A 12,529-nucleotide genomic window follows, 5' to 3' on the forward strand; every position below is an offset into this window, starting at 1 on the left:
GGCTTTTCAAATCACTACAGCATTTTTTTTTACATAAAACTGTCATGAAATGTTTAAAGAAGTCAGTTTAACTGTTAGTCAGTGTGTCAGCAAGTAAAGGTAAAGTGCAAGATACATCCGTTCAATCCAGAGTAATGTAATGAAACTAGTCCTCTTAAGGTGCCAAAAAGCAGGACGGTGCATCTTGAGAGTGCTTGGCTTGGCTGCGACCAACATCCCCAGGATGCTCTCTGGTAGCCTATGTTATTTGAAATTAAAAAGCACCACCAAACACATTCAAAGAATCTCCCTGCCCAGTCCAATAACTGAAAGTCACTTTTAAAGTGCCACCCCTGAGGTACTATCCTGGAAACCGAAAAGACATTACTCTCTCTAACTATTTAGAATTGACATTCGAGCACTTTGTAGCAATACAAGTCATCCTATTGTGACTAAAAGTTTTCTGAAGCAGCTTTAAAGGTCTCGTGAAGCGCTTTGAAATGTGTGTTTTTATTTGATGTTTGACGTAATCTCAACCGAAACACAATGAGACGGTGGGACATAGAGTAGCTCCTCCCCTTTTAAAAAAACATCCAATAGCATTTTTTTATCACAGCTTTGCCAGTGAGAGTGGTTGAGCTCAAGTGCATCAAATGAAAAGCAAATGAGAAGCATCTTGAAGGGGGGCGAGGCATGTCAGATACTGGAGAGCATCTGATTGGTTATGATGTGATAAGAAACTGCAGTATGGGTTGACATGAATAAAACCGTTAATCCATTTTGGCGGAAGTGACAAACTACAAGCTTTACATTCTTATATCAGTTTTATATCTTTTAAATGCAAACTTTGGAACATGATAGTTTATAGATATCCTAAAAACAAGATACTAGCATCTAAAAAACTTTATTTTAATTCATGGGACCTTTAAAGTATTCCCAGTTTGTCTCCATGTGTGTTTATAGGTCTGTGATTGCTTTTGTGTGTACTGTTGTCCCTCAAGGCTCAGTTTTAGGTCTTTTTAGCACTTTCAGCCACTGTTTGCAATCGCTTGACCTTCTGAGCCTTTTTTATGCTGATGACAGTCACATTTATACATGCAAAGCCTAGCAAAGACATTGAAATTGTATTTCTAAAATTAATCTGTCTGTAAATGATCATTTCCTCTGTCTGAATAGTGGCCAAACTGAAGTCATGCGTATCGGTCCTCTTCATCAAATGTCTAAAGTTGGTTCACTTGGTCTGCATGTTGATGACTTTATCTTGGAAACTAAAAGTAAACGCACAAGTCTTGGAGTTATCTTCGATCCTTGTCTTACATTTCCTCAGTTTGTCCAAGGTTCTGCTTCTATTTTTAATCTGAGACATGTTGGTAGATATCGTCCCATGCTACATTTCACTGTTGCTGAGAAGAATTTGTTTTTTCCAGATTGATTACTCCACCGCTCTATTAGTATCCAAATCACTCTTGACAAGCTGTAGCATGTACAAAATTCAGCTGCTTGGACTCTAACTGGGACTATATCGTTTCACGATATTATCCCTATTTTGGCATCTTTGCATTGGCTCTCAGTCCAGTTCCGTGTTGATTTGAAATTATGAGGCTGACATACAGAGCATTTCATAGTCTGGCTCCACATTATTTATCATCATTGTTAAGTGTATACACTCCAAATGGTACACTATGCTCCAGAAGGTGTAATTTGTTGTCTTATACAGAACAACATTTATGCGTAACATGACTTTTTCTGTCTATGTTCCTACACTGTGTAATTGGTTTCCTTGCTCATGGAAAGCTCAGCTGAATATATATTCAAATTAGCATTGGACTATTGCTGTTTAATGTAGTTTTATTTTATTTTATTTTTTGGTATTTATTCCAATCTGTCAAATAAAGTTCATTATTATAATCCAAAAAGAGCAGACTGTGAGTTACTTTGGAATACCATTAGCCCAGTGCATTGTAGTGATGGATGCCAATGGGAAGACTTTATTTCTGTGTTTTATAGTATTTTAGGAATTGTTTTCCTATGCAGCTAACACTTTAAAAAATGTTGAGTTCCACGCAATCAATTTGGGTTGGGACAACATGAAGCCATTAAGTCAGCTTAATAGTTTTTACCACTTTAAGTGGATTGAACATAAAACAATTAAGTTGTCCCCCAGAAGGTAAAGTAGAGGGCAGAGAGGGGGGCTCAGGGTTGGTGACTGAGACAGTTAAACAACTGGTTTCCTAGCTGATCTTCTTCTCAGTTTAGAAAGTTTATTGTTTTAATGCCGGACCATTCTTGGCTCTTGCCTTGTGGACTTTTATAACAGTTCTCAGGGTCTGATATTATGGAGAGACTTAGCCATCCTTACATTTTAAATGAATAGTTTGAACAAACAACAAACCTTATTTTTTAAATTGAAAGTTTTTTGAAAGCCCACTTTGCTAGTGTTGAGGTACACCTTTAATATTGTTTTGCCATAAATGGTCAGAAAAGTGAATGCCAGAAGGTGTCTGATCCTAAAAATATTTGTTTGGGTGTGTTTTTCAGGTCAGTGGAACGATGTATAACACTGGCCGGCATGTGTCACTGCGCCCAGACAAGTCACACCTGGTGAACATCTCTGGCGGGCCGCTGAGCTATAGCTACAGGCTGGAGGAGATCCGGCTTCACTTTGGCAGTGAGGACAATCGGGGATCAGAGCACCTGCTTAATGGCCAGGCCTTCCCTGGAGAGGTGAGCCAACACACAGCCTGGAAATAATACATCACTTCTGCGAAATTCAATTAGAGCTGTCTTTCTTCAAACGCCTGGATGCGGCAACAAACCCTTGAAGTACTGGCACTGAAGTTAATGAACTAGGCAAAATTGTGATGTTAGTCCTTTTTATCACATTAGTTTTACACCATTAAAAAAATCTACTACCCTTAGTCTGCTTTTCTTCGACAGCATGAAATGTAAAAAAAGACCTCATTTGAGCAGATCAGAGAAATATTCCAAAGCCAAATATGTTCAATAACTTGATCATTTTTGGATTTCTTTGGATTTTCTCCTCATTTTTTTACTAATCAGATAGCTGTCTAAGTCAGATAGCTTGAGCATGAGGTGACCAGGTGTCAACAGACCCTTAGTGTCGCAGCACGACATATGCATAGCATATCATGCTGCGCCACTAAGGGGCTGTTTACACCTGGTCAAGCTCAGTGTATTTTATCCAACTTAGATACTGACTTAGATCTGATTAGTGAAAAAAATGAATCCTGAGAGATCCAAAAATGATCAATATATTGAACTTATTTGGCTTTGCAATATTTCTCTGATCTGCTCAAATAAGGTCTTTTTGTACATTTACATTAGGCTGCATAAATGCATTTCCACTAAATGGGTATGATTCCAATCTTCCAATGATGATCTATACACTTTTTTTAAACAGAATTTTACAGAAATATTCATTCATTGATTTTCTTTTTGGCTTAGTCCATTTATTAATCTGGGGTTGCCACAGCGGAATGAACCGCCAACTTATCCAGCATATGTTTTACGCAGCGGATGCCCTTCCCACTGCAAATCACCATACACACTCATTCACACACATACACCATGGCCAATTTAGCTTACCCAATTCACCTACACCACATGTCTTTGGACTTGTGGGGGAAAACGGAGCACACGGGGGAAACCCACGTGAACACGGGGAGAACATGCAAACTCCACACAGAAGCGCCAACTGACCCATTTGGGACTTGAAACAGCGACCTTCTTGCTGTGAGACGACAGTGCTAACCACTGAGCCACCGTGTCACCGACAGTCCATTTTATTGAAAGAAATTATTACTGAGCAAGATTAAACCACTGTCATCACAGTATTTAGATTAAATAAATACTACCTTGGTGAGCATAGAAATCTTCTTTTCAAAACATGTAATGCGATAATTGTGTAAACATTTGTCAGATTTTAATCCGAGTAATAAGGATTGAAAGATTTGTGGAGCTTTTCCTCATGTACCCTCTCACCGAAGCACAACAAACAATTCTTAATTCACAACAAGCGGCAGTTTCCCGAGACCACCAATTTGAGCCAAACATCGAAAAGCTTTAATGAGTTTATGCTTCATCTTAGCGAGGCATGAAGATGCTCGGCCCTCTCTGATCCTCACCTCTGATTTCACTGAAGTCAGCAGCTTCATTTCATTTTCCTAATTCAAATGAGGTTATATGGGCAGCAGCTTTCCAACAACTTCATTTTGAGGCTGACAAGCAAGCTCATTATAACTGATGACTGAAGCATATTTTCTAATGAGTTCCAATGCAATTTTGAGCCACTGAAAATTAAGCAGCAGCTTTTCTGGCTTCCATCTCTGCTTTCATTGAGCTGCGCTGAAAGAACGATAAAGCCGCGCGGAGGAGCATAAAGGAGCTTCATAATGTTCCCATTAACAATTCATTATGAATTTATACACAACACAAAGCAAAATATTTATATGGATTAATGCACTGACCCTCATTACGGTGTCACACGAGATTACAAGATGACACAAAGGGAGTTAATGGAGTTATGCTGTTATATACACATAATTTATGAGCATATTTTATAGATTACGGTTATTTTGAAAGTGGAGCCAATGGTACAGTCACAATGTTTTTGGCTCTGCACGGGGTTTTTTTTTCGTAGCAGGTGTTTGTTATCCTGAAAATAACACTTTCTTTTCTTTTCACAGGTGCAACTCATCCATTATAATCAGGATTTGTATTTAAATTACAGTGATGCCGTCAGGAGTCCTAATGGAATTGCAGTTGTTTCTATCTTCATGAAGGTTAGTTGTCTCCGCTGCTGTAAATGTGTGAAGGGAGAGCTGACACTTCATTAATTAGTCTTCAACTTCATTAATATTTAGCAAACGTAATTTATAGACTTAACAGATCAGCAGTTCACATCCAGTCCAATTTGAGTGTGCATGAATCAACATGTCGTGAAATTTGCATTATTAATTGTTCATTTTAGGGATTATACATTTATTGATTTCTTAACTTTTCTGAAGTCTTTGACTGTTTTTATGGTGCTGTTTAAATATCAATATACTAGGGATTTTCCGATCAGGATTTTTGCAGCCGACACCGAGTACCGATTACTTGTCATGGTGATCAGCCAATACCGAGTACTGATTCTGATGCTTCAAGCTTTATAATGCATAAAGCATGTTTTCCCTCTATGTATGATACTTAAGTGGAGATCTCGCCTTACCTCAGAGAATAAATTAAGGATGTTGCAAAATATTATTTAAAAAATACATATTATTTTTCCCTTATTTTTTCTTATATATTTTCCTATTTTTTCTTATTTGTTTTCTATTTCATCTTATTATTAGTTTTTTCTTATTTTTTTTCTATTTTTCTTTTTTCTTAATTTTCTCCTATTTTTTCTTATTATTTTTTTCTTTTTCTCTTATGTTCTCTTTTTTTCATATTTTTTTTCAGATTTTTATTTTTTCCCTATTTTTGTTATTGTTTTTTTTTTTCTTATTTAAATTTTTTCCCTATTTTTCATTTTTTCCTATTTTTTATTTTTTCTTATTTTTCTTATTTTTTATTGTTTCTTATTTTTATTTTTATTTTTTTCTTATTTTTTATTTTTTCCTATTTTTTTTCTCCTAACAGTGTTAGCTCAACATTTTCAGAAGTGTTAGCACATTGACACCTACAATGGGGTTAATTTAAACGCTGGGCAGAGTTAAAATGTAGCTAAAATGTAACACCACTTGGTGTAAAATAAATTTTATGTTGGAGTTCCGTGTTCTTTTATTACTACAATGTAGTGTTCTTTTATTCAACTCTCTTGAATGTAAATGTTGTAATGTAAATTAATGTAAATGTTGGAAACATTTCATTTCTGATACTGTTCATTTATCATTTAATGAGAATTTAACTCTGATGAATTTGCTGTGTACCGTTTATTGCAATAAGTATATTACAAGAAGTTATATTAATAAATATTCATGAACAAATATATATATATATATATATATATATATATATATATATATATGTAAGTATGTTATATTTATGTTTTATTTACATATGATTTCCAGCCAGGTTTTAGTGAACTTGCAATATTGTCAAAAACACAGAAGTTCTTTCAGTTCTTATTTGTAAAAATGCATAAATACATGCAAGGTCATTCAAATATTTTTCTTATCTCCAGCTAATACAAACACTTGTGATTGGTTCATGAGATGGGCCAGATCAGCGAGCACCAATCGAGTCATTAAATGTGATTATCAGCCGATACCGATCTTCAGCCGATCGATTGGTATACACATGTGTGAAAACAGCACATTTTTTGTTATTTGGTGCCAGAAATGCTCCAGATGAAAACATTATTTGAAAATTATTTTAGATTTGGGGAAATATCCTCAGTTGTTTACAAGATAAACAAAAGTTGTTTTATTCAAACACATATGTAAATATAAGTCGTAAATCATCCAACAAAATTCATGTTCAGATTTCAAATTTTTATGTGTCCTCTTTTTTTCTCCTTATCTGTACAGTCTAATAATAATATTTAGTTTCATTATGCCTGTCCATTTATTAAAGCAGTGTTTCTTGAAAGTGTCCAACAATTGATAGTGAAAAAAAAATCTAATAGAATCCATTCTAGATTTTGATCAAATGTGAAGCTGATATTAAAATTCTAGGTACTTTAATTATGGGTGATATATTAAATTAAACTCTGACTGTAGCACTGAACTTTGCATCAGTTATGCATCTTGTTATGCATCTATGTTGCTCATGTTTCTTCAAAAAGTATAAATTAGCATTGTCTAATTTTTGACTGACAACAAAAGAAAGGATATATATTTTAGTGTTTGGATAAAAAGCATGTCATATTCTGGCTACACAGAAAAAATATGTCAGTCCATGACATTGATGTTATTGCAAAAGCTGCTTAATCACTAATAAGTGATTATAACTTATAATTGATTATAAATGAAATGATTCTCATACTTTGTCTCAACACTTTGTATTATAAGATGAGGGATTTTGTAAGTATGCAGAATTCATTGAGTGAGCATGCATGTTTAACAAAACACACTGGCTGTTGCATTCATACTGTAAGTTCAACAGAAATGATTAAAGGGATAGCTCACCCGAAACTGAAAATTTACTCCCTATACTCCAATGGTTTCAGTCCTTTTTTACGATTTATATTTACATATGTGTTTGAATAAAACAACTTTTGTTTATTTTGTAAACAACTGAGCATATTTCCCCAAATCTAAAATACTTGTTTTCAAATAATGTTTTCATCTGGAGCATTTTGGCACCAAATAACAAAACATGTGCTGTTTTCAAACATGTGTATACCAATCGATCGGCCGAAGATCGGTATCGGCCGATAATCACATTTAAAGACATGATTGGTGCAGTGAGTTTTTTTTTATGTTAAATACAAAATAAGATATTTTGAAGAATGTTGGAAATGGGCAACCACTGACTTCCATAGTAGAAAAAAACAAATACTATGTAACTCAATAGTTACAGGTTAGCAGCTTTCTTCAAAGTATCTTCTTTTGTGTTCAACGGAAGAAAGAAAGTCAAACATGTTAGGAACAAAATTCAGTGACTGAATTTTCAGTTTTTCAAAGAAATTGGCACTTTTCATATCGACCTTAAATGTGACAACCATAAAAGTTTATTTTAAATGCACTGACATGCATTTTGCTTCCTCCTCTTGAATTATGGGCACTTTTCTTTGCCTCAAACCTCATGCTTAGTTTTTGCCCTCATCCTCATGAGTTTCATAACTTTATATTGAAGATATCAGCCAAATTAATCAGACGACACGGTGGCTCAGTGATTAGCACTGTCGCCTCACAGCAAGATGATTGCTGGTTCAAATCCCGGCTAGGTCAGTTGGCATTTCTGTGTGGAGTTTTCTACGGGTGCTCTGGTTTCCCCCACAGTCCAAAGACATGCGCTATAGGTGAATCTGTAGTGTATGTGTGTCAATGAGTGATGTTTCCCAGTACTGGGTTGCAGCTGGAAGGGCAAACATATGCTGGATAAGTTGGTGGTTCATTCCGCTGTGGCGACCCCAGATTAATAAAGGGACTAAGCTGAAGGAAAATAAATGAATGAATTATCAGACCAATCGCAATCTGCTGCCGATCAGTCTGAGCATCCCTATAGCACTCACAAAGTTACTATTTATTTATAAAAAAAAGAAATAAAAAATCTACTTATAAAAATATGTGAATTGGGACGCAGCCTAAATGAAATCTGGCAAATGGTCAAATCATATTAATTATTCATGCATGCTGGGAAAAGGGAGAATGGGATTGAACTAATCCATTTCATTCTCATAGTAAAAAAATGCAGTCATCCCATATGCATAAAGCTGTGTTTCAGAAAGGTCTTTTTATAGCATAATTTAATCAAATATATTAAAAGTAATAAAGGTGGCAGATTATAAATGTCAAAACGTGTATTTTAAATTAAAATGTAGCAAATAAAAGAATCCAAAAAACCAGGTGACAGCATAGTGAAATTTATTTCAGACTGCGCTGCCTCTGTTTTCGTTTTTGTTGATTTTCCCCCTCATATCTAAAGTGTGATAATGGTTGAGATTCCCAGGTATTTAACCTCATCACACAGCATGACGTAAAGCTCACAGATTGCTCGCAGAGACGCCTCTCTCCCTGTCGCTCTGAATCGTGACTTCGGTGTAAATGAGGGCAGAGCTGCCACAGTTCAGATGAAGGTGTTGCAGCACTGCAGCTCACTTTTATCCGGCTTCACAGCGATCGAGATGTCGGGGAATCTCCACCATTCTCCTCCTAATGAAGGCACATGAATGAAAGTCATTCATCTTCAGAACATATAAAAAAACACCACCAGATGCCCCCAGAATAAATTCTACTAGACTATTATTGATTACATGGTGAAGGCGTAATGAAACCTCTCAGCAGTAAGTTAACGGTCACGTCATTTGTGATGAATAGACTCACCAAAAGCATGTTTTATGAAACTCTGCCTTTTCATCAGAAATTGCTGCAGATGTCTGCTTGCTAAATGTTTGCTTTCAAATTTTGCCTCTACAGATTTCAGAGCCTACCAATGTGTTTCTGAACCGTATGCTGAATAGAGAGACCGTTACGAGGATTACATATAAGCGTGAGTGTCCACAAATGCCCGTGTGTACTTTCTTAATGTCATCTGAGCACTTTTTGTACATTAGTTAACTTTTGAAGGCTGTTTTTTGTTCGTGTTAAAGGCATAGCTTGCCCAGAAATGAAAATTTGCTGATGATTCATCCTCAGGCTGTCCAAGATGTAGGTGAAGATTTTTTAGCTGAAACTTCTGGTCCTTGGTGATTCATAAAATGCCAGTAAACGGTTATGAACATTGAAAGGTGAAAAAAAACAACAACATACGGGCAAAAAACATTTATACCTGTGATTCCCGACTATACATTAAGGCAGGGGTGGGTAAACTCGGTCCTGGAGGGCCGGTGTCCTGCACAGTTTAGCTCCAACTCTAATCAAAAACACCTGCTTATAGATTTCTAGTGATCTTGAAGACACTGATTGGCATGTTCAGGTGTTTTTGATTAGAGTTGGAGCTAAACTATGCAGGGCACCAGCCCTCCAGGACCGAGTTTGCCCACCCCTGCATTAAGGGCTTGTAAAGCCAAACAGTCAGTCTGTCTAAGAAACTGAGCATTATTTACAACATTATTACTCTCAAAGTGCCGGTAGCAATTGACTATCTTATGAATCACTTTGGGTCATGAAATGTCACCTACACCTTGGATGGCCTGAGGGTGAATAAATTAACAGCATTTATTGTTCATTTTAGGGTGAACTATGTCTTTAAATTTACATTAAGATCTAAATAAATGCATGTTAATATTGGTGTATTTGATTTGATTGAAAGCTGCCTTCAACTGTAATATAAATCAAATCGTTTGCATAGTCTAAGTGTGAATGAATATTGCTTTTGTTAGAGCCTTCATAACTCTTAATGAAAAAGGACAGGAAAAACAAACTTGGCTTTGTAATACCACCTGGTGGTCTTGAATATGAAGTGTTATTTTATTATCTCAGCATTGCTATTGGAACAAAAACATGACAATATGATAATATCCTTCATTTTCCTGTAGGGAGATAGACATCTTAGGATGATGGAAAAAGTGTGTGTGTGATTCATCTGTTCTCATCGGTTGTCTAATACTGTCTTTTCAGATGATGCATACTTATTGATGGGGCTGAATATTGAGGAGCTGTATCCCGAAACCTCACGGTTTATCACTTATGAAGGGTCGATTACTATTCCACCGTGCCTTGAGACAGCTACCTGGATATTAATGAATAAGCCAATTTACATCTCACAGATAGAGGTGAAATACTGCAAGTACTGGGAAATACTACAAAACATTGTCTTCACATTTTTTGTATTATTATATTATATTATATTATATTATATTATATTATATTATATTATATTATATTATATTATATTATATTATATTATATTATATTATATTATATTATTATATTATTATATTATATTATATTATATTATATTATATTATTATATTATATTATTATATTATATTATATTATATTATATTATATTATATTATATTATATTATACTATTTTACATTATATTATATTATATTATATTATATTATATTATATTATATTATATTATATTATATTATATTATATTATTACATTATATTATATTATATTATATTATATTAAATTATTTTATTTTACATTATATTATATTATATTATATTATATTATATTATATTATATTATATTATATTATATTATATTATTTATACTATTTTACATTATATTATATTATATTATATTATATTATATTATATTATATTATATTATATTATATTATATTATATTATATTATACTATTTTACATTATATTATATATTATTATATTATATTATATTATATTATATTATATTATATTATATTATATTATATTATATTATATTATTACATTATATTATATTATATTATATTATATTATATTATATTATATTAAATTATTTTATTTTACATTATATTATATTATATTATATTATATTATTTTACATTATATTATTTTACGTTATATTATATTATATTATATTATATTATATTATATTATATTATATTATATTAAATTATTTTATTTTACATTATATTATATTATATTACATTATATTATATTATATTATATTATATTATATTATATTATATTATATTATATTATATTATATTATATTATATTATTATATTACATTATATTATATTATATTATATTATATTATATTATATTAAATTATTTTATTTACATTATATTATATTATATTATATTATATTATATTATATTAAATTATTTATTTACATATATTATATTATATTACATTATATTATATTATATTATATTATATTATATTATATTATATTATATTATTATATTACATTATATTATATTATATTATATTATATTAAATTATTTTATTTTACATTATATTATATTATATTATATTATATTATATTATATTATATTATATTATATTATATTAAATTATATTGTTATTTTACATTATATTATATTATAATTATTTGAAGGTTTGTAAGTACCATTATTTTAAAGAAAATAGTATTTGGTATAATATAAAATACATTTATAAAATAAACAAATTATTTGGAAAGCTTTTGGGGTAAATAAGATTTGATTTAATTAATTTAAGAGTTTAATTTATACTTCTGAAATTAAAAGATTGTTATTGTCCAAAAATTATGTAAACATGTTTAAACCATTGCATTTTGTTATTTCAGCCAAAAAAAAGCATGTACAGAAAGTAATGTAAGTTATACAAAACAAAATGAAAAATAGGTTTTATTAAAGCACATAAATATCATAAATGATATAATATTATAAAATATAATAATATTTAATCATAAATCCAGAGAAACTGAGAATTTCCTTTTTATTATCATGATTATTGTTATATTATTGTTGTTATTATTATCATATGTGTTACTGTATTATCAAAACAGTTGCAGTTACAAGTTACAACTGCTTTACATTTTACTTAATACCGTGATTTTATTGCTTTTTAATATTTTACTGAAAACCATAATCTGTTTTCACGATTTTTTATGTATAAAGTAACTCAAATCCATCATTTTGTTGAAACAAGTCCTTTGTAATGTTTTAAACATTTTACTTTACATTTTGGTTTTGCATTACTTTAGCTACGTAAATGCATCAAAAAGTATTTTAAAGTGTTAGAATGTTTTGTATTACAAGTATTACAATTATTTGAAATAAATCTTACTTTTAAGTCGGAATTATTAGCCCCCCTTTGAACTTTGTTTTCTTTTTTAATATTTCCCAAATGATGTTTAACAGCATTTAAAGGAAAACTTTCACTGTATGTCTGATAATATTTTTTCTTCTAGAGAAAGTCTTGTTTGCTTTATTTCAGCTAGAATAAAAGCGTTTTTAATTTTTTAAACACAATTTTAAGGTCAAAATTATTA

The 12,529-nt window shown here is 31.7% G+C and overlaps 1 protein-coding gene across 2 annotated transcripts in view; it reads left to right on the forward strand.

Moving 5' to 3' along the window:
* The window catches only part of ca10b (carbonic anhydrase Xb), a 57,545-nt gene that overhangs the window by 37,778 nt on the left and 7,238 nt on the right, over positions 1–12,529 (forward strand). For both annotated transcript variants that reach the window (XM_056453814.1, XM_056453813.1), the window contains exons 4-7: positions 2,518–2,703; positions 4,686–4,781; positions 9,066–9,138; positions 10,209–10,363. In XM_056453814.1, the coding sequence (XP_056309789.1) occupies positions 2,518–2,703; positions 4,686–4,781; positions 9,066–9,138; positions 10,209–10,363 (510 nt within the window). The remainder of the gene's footprint in view (positions 1–2,517; positions 2,704–4,685; positions 4,782–9,065; positions 9,139–10,208; positions 10,364–12,529) is intronic.

The sequence above is a fragment of the Danio aesculapii genome, chromosome 3, assembly GCF_903798145.1.
Source record: "Danio aesculapii chromosome 3, fDanAes4.1, whole genome shotgun sequence".
Classification (NCBI taxonomy): Eukaryota; Metazoa; Chordata; class Actinopteri; order Cypriniformes; family Danionidae; genus Danio; species Danio aesculapii.